Source organism: Papaver somniferum, chromosome 8 (assembly GCF_003573695.1).
Source record: "Papaver somniferum cultivar HN1 chromosome 8, ASM357369v1, whole genome shotgun sequence".
Taxonomy (NCBI): Eukaryota; Viridiplantae; Streptophyta; class Magnoliopsida; order Ranunculales; family Papaveraceae; genus Papaver; species Papaver somniferum.
Window position 1 is genome coordinate 3,222,796 of NC_039365.1, and position 16,733 is coordinate 3,239,528.

Sequence of the window (16,733 nt, forward strand, 5' to 3'; positions counted from 1 at the left end):
TGACATAAATTACCATAGACTCCTTTATCTCAACACTAATAATCTAAGACATCACCATCAAGATGATCTTCTTCTCAACAAGATATCTTATCAACATCTTCATAAGAATACTCCATAACGACATATCTTTCAACATCGATAAGTATTCCCTAAGCACCATAACAGTGTACTCGTTCCACCATTAATGGTCTCTCACATACCAAACCCAAGAGATTGGATGAATCCCTCGTATCTCTACTGATAATTCCTTGAAGATTCCATGACTAACCACATATCCTAAACCTCCTTATATACGAGTCACAAACTTAGTTCCCAAGTATTAGCCTCCTTGAATAAGGAAACCATCTCCAACTAGAATACCATGGTCAATTTAGGTAACTCATCTTTATATGGAAGTTATCCTAAACTAGAAAACTATGGTCAATTTAGGTATTTCATATTATTATGGAAGTTGAACCAATTTAAGAAACCCACCGTTTCCCTACAGCTGCAAATATCTAATATTAAAAATTAGGTTCGTTGGTAAGGTTTAGTCCAATATTTCCTCACTCTATAGTCTTGCATCTGCCGCACATCAATGTTATATGGAATAGAGAGAGAATATATATATATAAAGGTAGTCATTCACAACCTCCACGTAGTCATGCAATAAAGGGTTTTCGTTGCTTGACGGATGATTATCTTCTTCGGGGAGCATGAAAGCCATAAATTTCTCACTACTCATTCAATATTCGAACAAAATATTTTATTTGATCACTAAAGCTATAATTTCTTTGGAAAGTTTTCCACAACTCTGAACCTACTATATAGACCTCAACTTGATAACATCCGGAATTTTTAGTCTTAAAAACTCTTACCAACTTATAATCATCTGTAATACAATCGTAATAAAAGTTATATTTGGAATTATACATGTCAGAATTTGCAGCAAAATAACATTGCAGTTGTAGGAGTTGAGGAACTCAAAAACAGAGTTGATTAATATTCATAAAAGGACAGAGTTCAGGTGTTAGGGAATGGTAGTTCCATCATATCTCAGAATCGTCTTATTATTTTCTGATTTATTCTTGCAAATGTTTTGTTTATCTAAGTGATTTGGTGGGGCACCGAAATCGATTTATTAATCACCGCCAGGATGAGTTACTAAAGATAAAAAATAAATAATAAATAATAATAGTTGAAAAAAAGACCATACCAATTAAACCAATTGGAATAATAATAATAATAATAATAATAATAATAAAATATGATAAAAAGAATATAGAAAAAAAAAAGAAAAAAAGAAGAAAGAGATTATTATTGTTAAATAAATTGACCGTTGTGTCCCATGTATATACCATCTAACTTGATCTAGAATTAGGATTATCGACCACTATGTCCCTTGTATATACTTGATGTGTTGATATTAGAGTTCATACCAGTATCTCAATCCATAAGGATTCATAGGTTCATCCTGGCAGTGATTTTCAGATAGATATGGGAAACACCGTTCACCTTAGTCAACATCGAAAACCATATAAATCTGAATCCGATGAAAATGACCCTTTGTTCCCTTTTTTCGGGTTGGGTGGTTTTGGGAGTGAGCTAATCGCACCGCTTAGACCGTGAGTGTTGCAGACATTTGATGTCCCGCCGGCGTGGCCAGACCGCCTAAGTGCCCTTGTTGCCAAGGGGAACACTCTTCGCTCGACCCTCTCGATGCCGATAGTTCGGCTTTCCGTCACGTTTAAAAAACTCCACACTAATCCACTTCCTCGGTGACACCCCTGCCAAGTATATCCCGCCCTACCGGAGCTGTCCAGTCCGGAGCAGCCGCCCAGGCTTGATCCATCGAGCTGCTGATCCGACCCGGCCACCAACGGTATTCGACCAGTCGTTTTTCAATTTTTGGGGACTATCTCTGAATCCATCTTCTTAATAAATCTATTCATGTGATTTGTTTCATTCCGGATATTGATGTCCATAGTGCCAGTATATGTGTAGAGATCTGTCACTTACAATCGAATTCACATCAAGATACTTCCTTCTGTAGTCAATGAGAGTATGCCAACTAAGGAGATTGTTTGGTGTCGTTCCAAGATTCTGCATAGGTTATCTAGGCTTTGGGTTAAAGGTTTTGTGGGCACACCTTTTGTAAACCCTCCCGAAACTATAACTCGGCCACTAAGGCCACCTAGGAGTTTAAAGGCTTATTGTACATACTAAGTGCAATCGTATTGACTGCGACACTGAGTTAGAATTTTATTTCCTAGATTATATTTTCTCAAGGACTAGCAAATATTAAGTGTGAGGGTATTTGATAGACACATTATTGTGTTTAATTTAATTTCAATTTTATGCATTATTAGTACTCAATTTTGTACTAATAATTCAATATTGGCTATAGTCCGATTGTAGTGCTGAACAACAACTTGAAAAATTGCATTCCAAATAACTGTATAAGCACCTTCGCACACAGCAAATTTTTCTTCAGTACCCTCTGAGGAATGAGCATTAACTTGTATATAGAGTTGCAGTCTCCAATAGACTCCCATACTGACACAACAAGCCTATCTCTTCCGAGAGGGATAAAAATTGCATTGATGACATGTAACCCATTTTTCACATATCTGTGGTTCTTCATCCCTTCAATGGATAAAATAATGGAAGCTCCAGCTAGACCCATTTGCAAGATTGCAATGACCCAGACTTGTGCAAGGAAAATATAGTAAGTAGCATGTCCACTGTAGATCTCGATACTGTGCATAATAACTCCGGTCATAAGTATTCTAATAACTGAATTAGGAGCTGCAGTAGCAATGCGAGTTGAGAATTTCTGAAATTGATTTGTTAACATGGAGTTAACAGTCTCTTCTTTTCTCTGTTTAGTTATACCATTATACATAGAGACCTGTAGTTGCTTCAATATATGTTGGGTAATCCCAATAAAACACTCAGCTTCCAGCACAACGTACTTATCCAGGTCTTTTCTTCCTACAGTTAAGAATAATTGCTTCAAACCATGACCTGAAGCAAACCTTGGCATAATCCAGCTTGCCTCAACACTACGGACCCTAAAATGTACCATATTAGCGTTAACTGAATCTCAGATAAGTGGTCCTGCTCGTTCCATTCAGCTTCTCTGACCCTGTTCTCCATTCCCACTCTCCATGCAAACTCCTTACCAGATAGCAGCAAGAATGTATGGAGCTGGACACATTTGAACCTTAGATCGAAACCCAGAGAGCAATAATAACTCATAGATATGTGATTATCCATCCTCACACTCAAACAATTCTTAAGCTGTAAACTCCTAATATGGTCTTCATAAATAGCTCCCAAAGCTGTAATAAGACTACATATTTGAGTTAACTTCAAAGCTGCAATGTCTAGTTGTATGCAAGAACAAACAACGTTAAACATTTCCAACGACCCTTGTTTTATGCTCTCACAATCGTTAAACACTACAAGCATCTTAGTGATCTCCGACACTCTTACCATGACTCCCTTCCATCCTAAGTCCTGGGCCACTATGAATCCCCAACCATCGGCAACAACATGTTGGAAAATATAAAAGAGTTGGAAAAATAATCCCACTGGCATATAGAATTACCCTAATACGCTCCTCTCTAGCTTGAACTGGAATGGTTTTATAGAAAATCTATGAAGGTACTAGACAATCCAATCTCGAAAGATGAACATACAGAATTTGCAGAGGGAGCACGCTTAGACTTGTGCCTTCCATTAAAAGAATTCGTGTAACATCCCCATGTTCAGCGCAACACACATCGCAATCATCACATGACTTCAACAAGTGATTAGCAACAGTACTAAGAAGCATTTGACAGAACCCATGACAGAAGATAGGTGAAGTATTGAATGGATGTCGTCGTATATATTTCATTTTGAGATTGAAAACTTCATAGCAATAATAACACAGAGTGTGTTCTCTGTTGGCATTTTACTTTGCATATAAGCAATCCTTAAGCAAGTGGCCATGATTCTCAATCCAACTGAAACTCCATTTACCACAACCAAAAACTGTAGAGCTAGGTAATAATCCAAGTAACACCATGACAACCCAGTGGAACCCACGACAATTTCTCATACTCCTTAAACTGGTTGAAAGCAATTTGAATTTCCACCTAGAGAAATCCACCAACATTAGCACACTTAGAATTTGAATTACCATGAGTAAGACCTGAGTTCCCACTAACCTGGCAAGAAGTCTTGTTCAACTATAGCTTTTTGTTGCTTCATATACCCAACCCCGCAAGGAACTGTAGCAAGGGAGTAAGCAGCGAGTGGAATAAGAGGTGTTCATTCGCACTATAAGGTTGTAACAAGAAATAAAAACCGAGCACAGTGAAACCAGTACAAACAACTCCAAGTGGAAGAAACAATTTACATTATGTCTATCACACGAATCTAAAGACTCTCATAGTTTTCAGATGGAAGCAAGTTAACCTTTCCGTTACCCTGTATTACAGAATGAGTGACCAAGTTATTAAGTAACCTGCACACCAGATGCAAGATTACAGAACTTATATCACCACTGCCACTCTAGATTCCAGTATGGTGCAGTTGATCAATTAGTTCTCGAGCTTTGCCATAAGCAGTTTCCTTTGTCATTTGAAGTAGAAAAACATTCCAGAGAACCTTACCTTGCTGCCGCCTTCTATCTAGCAACTTGCAATCATCCTGACTGTCACCCTTTTCAATAAGCAGAAACATATTCGACTTCACTAAGAAAAATTCAAAACCAAAAGAAATAATTACGCCAAAACTGAATTCAAAGCTGCTTCTGTAATAATACACCATACCAAAACATCTGATTTGCGGACATAGACGTTGCAAATAAATTCACCAACGTGTATATCAGTTGGAAATATGGCCTAGCAAATTTGTGTTCAACACGAAAATCCGTTGGGAAGATTAATTTTTCCAACACATAAAAACGTTGATCAGCCAGTTTTCCAGCGTTTGTTTACCAACTGATTCTTTAATTTGTGCAACGGTTACAATAATTTAGGCAACGTATTAATCTAATTTGAGCAACATCTATATACGTGGCAAATCCATTTACAGGTGAAAAAAATAATCCGACTTTAAAACCAGGTAAAGAAAGTAAATTCCGAGGATATTTCCGGCAGATTTCTGCGCCTTCATATACCATTGTAGATCAACTAAAAGACCCAATTTTTCATATCAACATATAGTTGGTCATCACAATCCATCAAGATATATATTCATATATATCATCTTGTAAAAAATATATAAATCATACAACAATTTGGTTAATTCAAAGATAAATACTAACTTTGTTTAAGAATCTAAGTTTCTGAATTTGAAAATATGAAAGTTATTTCGTAAGAATACCTTCAGTTGTTTACATATTTTCATGTATAATGAGAAGTACAATGGTTCAAGAGCATTAAAATCAATCCTGCAGAGTAAAAGACAGAATTATAATCCAACCAAAGTTGATACATAAGCTTCATAGTTTATTGATGAAACCAAAATGTTGACACTTCAATTCAATTTATGGTTCAGAACATATGAAATCAAAACAAATATAAACAGAAAACTTACTTCGTAAAAAACGTTAATCTAAAATTTAAGCTGAGGCCTGAAATGAGGTAGAAGTTGAAGTTAATGGTAAAATTCAATGTGTTAATGACAGATCATTCAGAATCTGAGGGTACTATTGGCACCTTATATGGAAACATGATCTCCAATTGCCTTCCGTAATGACTGGGCTGGGCATCTCCATCATCGCCTGCGTACATCTGTACAAGAATAAAAAAGAAACAAGCTTTGTTAATTACAGCGACAAATATGTTCATATTTCTAGAGTAATGAAGCAGTGGTGGTCATCTACATAGTTAACAAGAAGAAAATCATAAAGATTAGTAATTAGCAGAGACCAAGATCAATACCATATTAAAAAAGAGAGGCAGATCCTGCTTTACATACAGTTTTTAAGAAAGTTTTAAAGAAGAAGTTTCTTCACCTGAGTAGACTTAATGTACTCTCAGCAGCTTTTTTCCTTTCACTGCCAGATTTGAGCTCAGCCAAATACCTAGGATAACCAAGAATAGCCAATTAGGTGTCTGTGATGCGAGCTCAGTAACTGAAATCTTAAGAACGAAACAATGAAATCTGTTATGCTGCAAATGGATAGAAAAATATAAAGACTAAGTAGAGACACAACAAACAAAATCAAAACCAAGGAAAGATATAAACCCTTGTCATTGTGTGACCAAGCAGAAATTCTATTATGATTTTCTGGAATGTACTTTTTGTGAAATTGGAACGACAAAATTCAAGTGTCCTCTTGGAAATTGAATGGCCAGGAAACTGTGACCTACCTACAAGTTTGGAACAAGTTGAAGAATTTGCATGTTCGCACGTACTCCATAAGCATTTCCAGCTAGTTTCATCAATGTTTTCTAAGATGAATGGATTGACAATGTTCACATTCTGCAGGATTCCACACAACGTAGATGTCAGGAATCAACAAGGGAAATTTAAATAGACCAATAAAGCACTGATTTCACCACATACATCAACAACGTATTCGTCACTTTTGTTGCTACTGGCTCGGGGTTACCTTTCCTGACAGCTGACTACAAGTGCTTGACATCAACCTGACTTTTCATTAGAGAATTTAGAAAAAGTTCTTTTTCATCTTGAGCAACCTGTACACCTTTTTCAAAGACTCTATACTAGAAATTTGCCGCGCACTAAAAGAGACTTCGTCAGTATGCATCAAAATGTTCACCTGCGCCAGAAGCAATAAACACTAATCACCAAAATTCTTCCCAATGTGTGGACTGGGATACACTGATAAAGGACAAATAATGAATATAAGTGCCAAAACTAGCAAACTGATAAAAATAAGCATACCGCGTCAGATACATCACAGTGAAGTTTCATTACAGAATCACCACGGCTAAAATAGTTTCATTATACCGGGTAAAATGCTCTTTATTTTACTTTCTAAAAATCCATTTATATTTCAGTCTCAATATAGTTACAGAGTGGGAACAAGTCCAGTAAAACTACACTTTTGTAGAGTTGCCGACTGGGAGTATGTAACGTTACACCGACTATAGCACAAAATTTTATGGAACTAAGCTATCTCAGCCTGCATGTATCGAAATGTATTCTCAAAATTACAAGCCAAAATAGGTTCTGAGACTAGTTACAGTCCTAACAGTAGACTAACACAAAAAGAGACATATTTTTCGTTAGCCTATCAAGCACAAATTTCATAAAAGAAACTTTATTGTCGCATCATTACGGTACGTGTGGCTAATGATGCAAGAGTATGACCTGACTGTTCAAGTATGTAAGGTAGCTGAATGCTAACACATAAACAAATTAGCACATTACTACCATGGTATCTTAACCCTAGAATTTGGCAATATTGATGGAATACCCCGACGGGGTCAAGACTAAATGAAATGAAACTATTTTAGTTCCAGAAACATTATGTGACACCCATATCCAATACCTCCATTTCAATTTAAAGACAGTACTCATCTGTCCGTTTTCAGTCACCAAACGATATATTAAAATAGCATTACATCCCATTCTCGTTATTCTTCTCAAAAGAAATGTATGTTGGAGTATATAGATGTGGAATTAACAAGATTGCTGTACTAATCCATTAAACAATCTCTAAATCCTTTGACATACAATTATAAAGAAAACGGAGCCAGGTATCAACGGACATCCAAAAACATAGAGATACTAGTTACATCGGAAAAATGGAAGCAATGGTATGACAATATTAATAAGCAAGAGATAAAAATATAGAGTGAGACTATAATCTACTATACCAAATTTATAAAGTATTCAAGTTCAGTGAATGTACCAATTTGATGCCACGGGTCCAAATACATGCACCACTCGTGCAAACAGATGGTGGTCAGAGTAATCAAATCAATACCTTTCTGTCAGGATTTCTCACATACACTTAATGTGCAGTTATGTTGGTGCTAAGAGGTGTGATTTTCCTTGTTGTACTAAGCACTCCTTAGAGATTCTACACCTGGGATATCACTTTCTAAACAGACCCAAGTTCCCGTATCATTTCAGGATGCTAAAACAATCAAAATTCAAGACATGCGTACCTAAAACCAACAGTAAAACCACACAAACTCTGTTCAAAATCTGGCTTATCGGCACTCAAAATCACCAGCAAAATCAAGATGACATCCAATTCCTTATTGACTTTGAAATCGTCTCCTTGAACTCTGGAAGAAAACAACCACAATCCATGGATGCATCAGGTTCTTCAACTGGTAATCACAACCAAAATTTCTATCCATCACTCGAACTCAAAATCACCAGTCATAAGTGGACTGAAATACATACCTTGAAATTATATCCATATCAAGCAACTCCTTGGCAGACAATGATAACTGCAATTCAAGTTTGTACGAAATTCCGATGTTGCTAGTTGAAAAATGACAAAACTGAGCCTTTAAACCCGATGCACCAGTCAACCAACTATTCCAACAATTACATCATATGCAATTCATATAAACTAACACATAAATCCCCACCTCATCATGAGTACCCACCCCTTACAAGTCTCCACTGCTACCTTCACTATCACCTCATCCACCACACCAAGAGACTGATTTCCTCAAACCCATCACTTTTAAACCTAAGATAACAACAGATGAACAAATCCGAAGCAACGCACTTTGGAACCAATAATGTTAAGAATCATATCACCTTTATACAGACATAAAAGTTAAATAACTACACAACTAACAACAATAATAGGCAAAAATCATCAACCATTGATTTCAGTCATCTCCACCAGCTTCTACCTGCATCACCACCCAGGTTTCATCACAAACACATACACCACCATCAACTAAATCTTAAAATATGTTGCACAAACCACACCACCAACACCTGCTACCACCAACAAACAATTAAAACACCAAAAAACTGAAATCAAAAGAAGCAATGCTCTAAAACTACATCAAATAATAAACGGAAAGAAAAATTGCAAAATCTTTACCTAATACTACCTAAGAAAAACGTACTTCACAAAATCAAGCAATGATAACAAAGATAGGTAAAAGATTAGGGTTTATACCTGGTGAAATTTTCTTCTTGTACTCTCAGCTCTGTATGGTTTTCTTTTAATTCAGGAGAAAAATTAACTAAATCTAGGGTTACAAAATTAGGGGATATAAAATTCGGATTCTGAGATGGGTTTTGATTCAAAGATGCGGTTAGGACTAGGTTTTGAAATCAAGCTTGATTCGGTGATGAGAGTTGTATGGATATGAAGGCTATCAATCTCCCTCTCATACAGAAAACGAGTGAGCTGAAATCAGATAAAGGTTTGTTTTTCGTTAAATCCGGGGTTATAAAAGAGGGTTTTCTTTTAGATCTGATAGATGGTTTTGATTTTGAGATGGGGTTAGGATTAGTTTTTGATTTGTGAGAGTTGGATCGCTGATATTTTCATAATGGAGTTGAGGAAGATAAGAAACCGAGGAGATTTTATTCCCTCCTCAAATCTAAACTGTTTTTAAGTTAAAACAAAAATGGATAAAAAATAAAAACGCTTGAAAATAACCTAATTTATAATAACCCTTGGATCGCAACCTATATCAACAGTGCACAAATTATTCTAGGTTATTATGAATTAATTTATAAATGGTGCAACGCATATTTTATTGTGCAACGTATATCACAGTTGCTCCGTCTTCAACGTTTACATCCGTTGCACATCGAAAATTTCAGGCGTTGCGAAAACCAGGATTTGGTTAGTGATAGTACCTTTTACTCAATGCCAGCAACCTTCCTCTATCAAATATCAACCTAGTATACTTAGCACTAGATGAAATATCACGTATAGAAGTAATTTGAGTTAGGTGTGTGACGAAATACAACCTGTTAATAGCTTCAAACTGCTTTCCTCGATCAATTACTCTACTGGTAAGGTTAAAACAAGGGCGAGAAGATTTCACACTAGCCATTTGGTGACTGATACCCCATTGAAGCATTTTAACAAATATATAATTTCCACCACCAGTATTACCATCCTCAACCGAAACTACTGTAATTGAATTTCTTAACAGCGAATTGAATTTATACCCATGTTTTAAAACCAACTTGTAAACACATATCCAATGGTTATCATCAATGAAAATTGACCCATGAAACCACCTTCCACGATCAAAAATGGTACAAGTAAAATCAAGATGGAGAGAAAGACAATTCTTACAATTCAGATCGAGGAGAACAATGAAATCCTTGGAGAATTTAATTGTCTCCGGTTTTTCAACTTCTTCACATAGTAAACTCCTACCGGTAAGTGAATCAACATCTTCAGCTTCAAAAAACAAATATGGAGGAATCAACTCCAATTCAAGAGAATCATACCCTTCTTCTTCTTCTTCTTCTTCCAATGGGATTGGCGATTTTCGGCTAAAATCGGTGACCAACTCTGAGTTAATTGAGTCTTCTACCAATTCTTCGTTGTCAATTGCATCCTCCATCTTTGTTTTTTATGCACCCTCAGCAACTTCGACTGAAGTGTCCTCCGATCTTGGTACCTGTTTTGATTTTCTAGTGTGAAGAATTGACTCTATCTTCCTCTCTGCGTGATTGATGAGATTCAACAAATTCACAAGATTCTGGTTCCGATTTGGTGAACTATCTCCCAGTTGAATTAAGTAATCCAATCGACGATTAATTACTTCAATCCTTGCACTAATTATAGCCCCCAAATCATCCTCGATCAATCCAAGGAAAGACCGTCTCTGATACCGCTTGTAGTGATCTACACTACAATTGAATAATCAGGCCTAATTCTGCAAGATCTACACTACAGAGATTAGAGATAAAACCTCAAATGAGGGAAGAACAAACACTCAACAAACTCTATTCATAAAAGGGCATTAGAATGGCACATAATAGGGCATTAGAATGGCACATGTGCCAGACGCATACTAACAAAATACTAACTACACCCAGGGTGCCTTTATACACGGGTGCCCTGTATGACATGGGACATGACATTATATACGTAGTTTATTTTTCTCTTATCTTTTGAATTATTGGACTATTATGATGACGGAGACGGTGACTCAGGTGGTCCAAGGAGACAGATCAAAATGATCAAATGCACACTTATATCAATGTAGATGCTGGGTAGGTAAGGAAGCATACTGCAACAACCTAACATTCTTCTCGGTCTATCTAATTGTCTAACCGATTTTGATAATGTAATGTAACCCAATTGAATAAGCCGAGCCCAAAATAGAAAGACACATGCCGAGCCAAAGAATAAATAAGGGTATTAGTATTATGCCAGTTGCATCATGTTCTTGCATGCAGTTTGGCGCAAAAGGAGACCCTCCCGTCTATCACGACCGAGTGGCATGCTGCATCTTACCATTTATGCAGTGCAAAATCAACACGAGGTTGAATGCAACAGCCAAAAACAAATAAAGCGGAACCTATCCCAGTGTATTTTAGATACCAATGTAGAAAGGCAGCAAGAAAATGACTAGTATTTTAGCTCAGTCTGTAAGAAGCCGGAGGAAGTTGGTGGGAATTCCTTCTTTTCCAACTAAAATCGTTTAAGATCATTAATCCAAATCCCTCTTTCTTCTCCCAAAAATCTGTCTTGCCTCTCTATAATTCCCCAACCCTGTTCCCCTGCTACAAAATTGCTTACTTAGTTAGGAATCAATCATTTTAGTGGTAATTCTTCACGAGATCTTACTGAATTTGATACTTAGTTAGGAATCAATCATTTTATTTATTTTTTGGCTCTCGGATTTTTTCAGTGCAGATACTGAGAAGAACTTGTAACTGAGAAAAAGAAACAAGTTGTTGAAATTAAGATGAAACCTACTTTAAAGACTAGTGATTCATTCTCAGAGATGAGTGTACCTGAAACTGGTTGTTTATCAATTATAGTGCTAGGTGCTTCTGGAGATCTTGCTAAGAAGAAAACTTTTCCAGCTCTTTACAATCTTTACAGAAAGGTTTGCTTTATTGCTTTCTCAAACTTGAGCAACTCTTAGTTCCGGATATGTGAAGACAACGACTGTATCAAGCAAAATAATGCTGTTTTAAATTTTAATTAGGATTCAAATTAACATAATTATTGTTTTATTAGTTGGTTATCACCTTTGGAGTTTAAACTACTGAAACGTTGTGCATCCGGCTGTGTAGAAAATGATAATATCAAGCAAAATCATGTTAATAAAACTATATATTAATTAACTTTATTCCTGTTTAATTTTCTTTGTTGTTTTCCCTACAAATATTGAACTAGCACAATTTTGTAGTTTAGGGGAATATGGATGAAATGCTCATACAAAGCAAATCCTAAATTGTTCTTAGTTAACTATTTATACGTTATAGCTAAGAAATTTGTGTAGTTATCTGTTTTCTGATATGCGTTAAGATGGTAATTGTATTTTGTTTTAGTTGGAGAAGGTTGTGTTGATATATTAATATTCATAAAGGGTTTGTTTACACAGGGATTTTTACAACCAAATGAAATACATATATTTGGTTATGCTCGAAGTAAGATGTCAGATGATGAATTGAGAGTTCGTATTCGCGAGTAAGATTTCTCACATTTATGTGCATCACTTTATCGAATTTTGTTTGTACAATGTTGATTCACATGGATCTTATTTCATTTGTGACCTCCTACTATTGCATGTACGTGTTAGTTTGCGGGTCTTGTTAATTGCCTCTTATCATTTTGAAGCTCTTTCAGTAGCTTCGTTGTGTAATACAGTAATCTTTACTGCAGATATATCATCAAAAAGGATACATCACCAGAACAGTCCGAAGATGTATCAAAGTTCTTGCAATTAGTATATATCTGGACACGTTATCCTTTTGGCATCTGTTGACAATTTTCTATGCTAGTAATTTGATTTTCTTTTGACATTTTGAAGATCAAATACGTTAGTGGCAACTATGATAGCGACGAGGGTTTTAAGTTACTGGATAAGGAAATTTCAGCGCATGAACTTTCCAGAAATACTCAAGAAGGATCGTCACGTAAACTCTTTTATCTTGCGCTCCCACCATCTGTGTATCCTCCTGTCTGCAGAATGATCAGGTTTCACTGCATGAATAAACGTGAGCTTCCTTGAGGAATTGAATATTTCCTTTATTTATTTCACGTATATAGTCTATTCAAATTTACTTGCAATTGTACGGAGATGCTCGACATATATAGGTTGAGGTTGTATCTAAATCAGCGCACAGCTTTGCGTATGAAACTCGTTACCTTTCTTCTGGTGCGTTGTTTAATAATGCTGCTAAAAACAGCACTCGGGAAAGAAAGAGAATAATGGAAATGCCCGATTTTGATTATTTTAAGCTGTGGGGTACAAATATTGTAATTATTCTTTGCATTTAATGAATATAATGCACAATGGTCGGCCGGCTAGAGTTCCAGATCTTGGATGTAAGTCTGATGAGCATACACTGTGTTTGTTTTCAGCTGATCTTGGTGGATGGACACGAGTCGTCATCGAGAAACCTTTTGGAAAGGATTTAGACACTGCAGAGGATCTTAGTGCCCAACTTGGGGAGTTGTTCCAGGAAAAACAGATTTACCGCATTGATCACTATCTAGGAAAAGAATTAGTGCAGAACTTGGTAATATTTGCCACTGAAGTTCCATTTTGTTTATCTAAGGTCTTCTATTTCTGTACTTATCTTTCTCTTTCACTTGTTGAATTATCAGTTGGTGCTTCGTTTCGCTAATCGCCTCTTTTTGCCCCTTTGGAATCGTGATAACATCGCTAATGTTCAGGTATGGACTCTTCTTAAGTTCCCGTTATTGCCTATTGACGAATGGTTAATTTCTACCATTGGCAAGCGTTACTGTTCCACATGATTAAGATCTCAAATACACACTTACGCTAAAACTGATCTTAAATTATTACAAGCTCAAAGAAATTATGTTGCATGATTTTTAATGTTCTTATCAGAAGGGTTAGTATTATTGTAAGGCCAGGGAGCATATCTTGTTAATAGATCATCATGTAATTGTGGTTGTATTTTATTACCCCTGTATGGTTGCTATCATTCAGACTTGGTGATAGCGAGTGATGATACTCAGGCAACAGTTATGTTGTCACTTTAGTTGAATACTTGGTGTGTCTCTGACATTTACCTTACTTTCTGGCAGATCGTATTTAGGGAGAAAATTGGAACTGAGGGGCGTGGTGGTTATTTTGATGAATATGGGTAAGTCATGAGATTTTATGATCTACATATTTTCTTTCTCAAGACAACTATTTTTGGACTTCAGGGTCATTATGAATTATAGCCGATGATACATAAATATGATCAATGAACATGGATTCACTTGTGCAGAATCATTCGAGATATCATTCAGAATCATCTATTGCAGGCAAGTCTACCTGATAGCCGATGACGTTATATTGTTAGTTATGGAGATGCAATTAAAGCTGGAGTTTAAGCTGCACTCACAATTTTTTTCCTACATCCTTCTATAGGTTCTCTGCTTGGTTGCCATGGAAAAACCTATTTCTCTTAAACCTGACCACATCCGGGATGAGAAAGTGAAGGTTTTACTCGAAATCACTGTCTTCTAAAATTTTCAATATATATGTAGTTTTCTTCAATTAGTAGGTTTTGTCTTCCTTCCTTCCTTCCAAAATTAAACCCGTGGCTGGTCAATGCACGAATCTTGTTCTATGGACCATTAAGAAAAAAAAAAAACTGAACATCAAGCTGCAAAAGTAAAACACTCTATTTTAAGAAGTGTTGTTTACCTTATATTTATGCTGTCAAACATCAGGTTCTTCAGTCAACCATGCCGATATCAAATGAAGAGATTGTGCTTGGACAGTATGAAGGATACACAGATGACCCGACAGTTTCGGATCACTCCAACACCCCAACTTTTGCAACCATGATTTTGCGGATACACAACGAAAGATGGGAAGGTGTGATAACAGATCATTTGATATGTTTTGACAACCATCTATACTAACATCTTAATCTTGCTTCATCACGTTGATGATATTTGTATATGCTTTTCTATAGGTGTTCCCTTCATCATGAAGGCTGGAAAAGCCTTAAACTCAAGCAAGGCAGAAATCAGAGTCCAATTTAAGGATGTCCCTGGTGATATCTTCAAATGTATATTAATTTCCTTATTTTCAAATCTGAAATGGAAACAAACAAAACATTATAATACTTATCTAGAAACTTACTTTTTTCCGCCACTATAGCGTGAAGAATGTTTTATGGTTCAGACTTGTATCATGCAGGCAAAAAACAGGGTAGAAATGAATTCGTCATACGCCTGCAACCTAAAGAGGCCATGTACATGAAATTAACTGTAAGTATGTATCAGTGGTCGTTGGTACACCGTACATGATTCTTCTACGTACCAATTGCATGTTTAATTATTTTATCTCTAGATAAGAATCCTAAATGGCTTTTTCCATAAGTTCCGCCAAAGTCTACACACTGCTCTTACTGAAACCATTATGGAAAATGTGTAATCCGCGTGATTTGAATTGAAAGCTGAAAATCTCTCTGTGTTTCAGGTCAAGAAACCCGGACAGGATATGTCAACCATCCAAAGCGAATTAGATTTGTCTTATGGACAGCGCTACCAAGATGCTGTAATCCCAGAGGCTTATGAACGATTAATTTTAGACACGTACGGTTCTGAACTCTAATTAACTCTTATGAACATTTTTCTTAATGCACTTTTTTCTGCTATCAAGATGCTGTAAGCTCCTTCAGATCTAGCGTATTTTGATCTCTCACTTAACTCTTATGAACATTACATCTTAATGCACTTTTTTCTTATTGGTCCTTTTCGTATTTGTACTCAAGTTGTGAATTCCTGCATTCTATCTTTTACTCTGCAGAATTCGAGGAGATCAACAGCATTTTGTCCGCAGGGATGAGCTTAAGGTAAGTGAATTCCGATAGATTTTTCTGAAATCTCATTACATGCACAATCCAAAGGGTTTGCACGATTTCTACTGACGAATTGATTTTCTTGTTCCATCAGGCCGCTTGGGAGATCTTTACTCCTCTGTTACGCGGGATTGATGAGGGAAAAATGAAGCCACTTCCATACAAAAGAGACAGCCGAGGTCCAGCTGAAGCTGACGAGTTGCTCGAGAAAGCCGGATATGTTCAGACACACGGATATATATGGATCCCACCTACGCTATAACCGGGTATATATTAGTAAGAAGTGTCCTCACCTGACGGTTTCATTGTAGTATACTGGGAAAATCATTGGGTAATGATACTAGTAACATGAATTCAAAACTCACTAGCATCAAACTCTCGAAAATCATTGGGTAATGATACTAGTAACATGAATTCAAAACTCACTAGCATCAAACTCTCTTTAAAAGAAAGAAAGAAAGAAAAAAAACTGTCCTCACTTGTAATAAAAGGGCTTTGTTTCCAGATCAAGAAAACGAAAAAAAAAGAAAGAAAAAGAACTGTCCTCACTTGTAATAAAAGGGCTTCTGTTGTGGAACTTGGTTCTGTTAGGGTTGAAAGTCTGTTGAACGAGAGCCCCAACTTTCTCATTGCCAACTCTTCATCCTTTCTCAATTCAAAACAAACTTCGCTTTATGTTTAATATATAAATGTATCTAACTGTTGCGACATGTACTCTATTTGGCCTTTTTAATTGTAATTTATTAATGGAAGTGGGAAATTTTTGT

At 36.3% G+C, this 16,733-nt stretch overlaps 1 protein-coding gene and 1 long non-coding RNA gene across 4 annotated transcripts; one reads left to right on the plus strand and one right to left on the minus strand.

Moving 5' to 3' along the window:
- Positions 1-5,209: 5,209 nt before the first annotated feature.
- Positions 5,210-8,535, minus strand: LOC113304627. Of its 3 annotated transcripts, XR_003338262.1 has the most exons (8): positions 8,365-8,535; positions 8,121-8,243; positions 6,547-6,763; positions 6,351-6,462; positions 5,993-6,061; positions 5,694-5,768; positions 5,572-5,608; positions 5,210-5,425 (listed from the first exon to the last, which is right to left on the minus strand). It is a non-coding gene; the product is annotated as an uncharacterized LOC113304627 (long non-coding RNA). The 3 variants fall into 3 exon arrangements; XR_003338263.1 differs by having other exon boundaries at positions 6,593-8,243; XR_003338261.1 differs by having other exon boundaries at positions 6,547-8,243.
- Positions 8,536-11,562: 3,027 nt separating this feature from the next.
- Positions 11,563-16,395, plus strand: LOC113304626 (glucose-6-phosphate 1-dehydrogenase, cytoplasmic isoform-like). Its single transcript, XM_026553770.1, has 16 exons — positions 11,563-11,727; positions 11,814-12,014; positions 12,516-12,601; positions 12,797-12,839; positions 12,945-13,131; positions 13,499-13,656; positions 13,745-13,813; positions 14,192-14,250; positions 14,380-14,416; positions 14,523-14,594; positions 14,828-14,975; positions 15,076-15,171; positions 15,303-15,373; positions 15,585-15,700; positions 15,915-15,960; positions 16,061-16,395. The coding sequence occupies exons 2-16, from the start codon at positions 11,871-11,873 to the stop codon at positions 16,226-16,228; spliced, it is 1,500 nt and encodes a 499-aa protein (XP_026409555.1). The 5' UTR covers positions 11,563-11,727; positions 11,814-11,870; the 3' UTR covers positions 16,229-16,395.
- The last annotated feature ends 338 nt before the right edge of the window (positions 16,396-16,733 follow it).

Coding starts and splice junctions, on each gene's coding strand:
- LOC113304626 (XM_026553770.1), top strand. CDS start 11,871: ATGAAACCTACTTTAAAGACTAGTGATTCATTCTCAGAGATGAGTGTA. Junction 12,602..12,796: donor TTGAGAGTTCGTATTCGCGA/GTAAGATTTCTC, acceptor TCTTTACTGCAG/ATATATCATCAAAAAGGATA. Junction 14,976..15,075: donor ACACAACGAAAGATGGGAAG/GTGTGATAACAG, acceptor GCTTTTCTATAG/GTGTTCCCTTCATCATGAAG.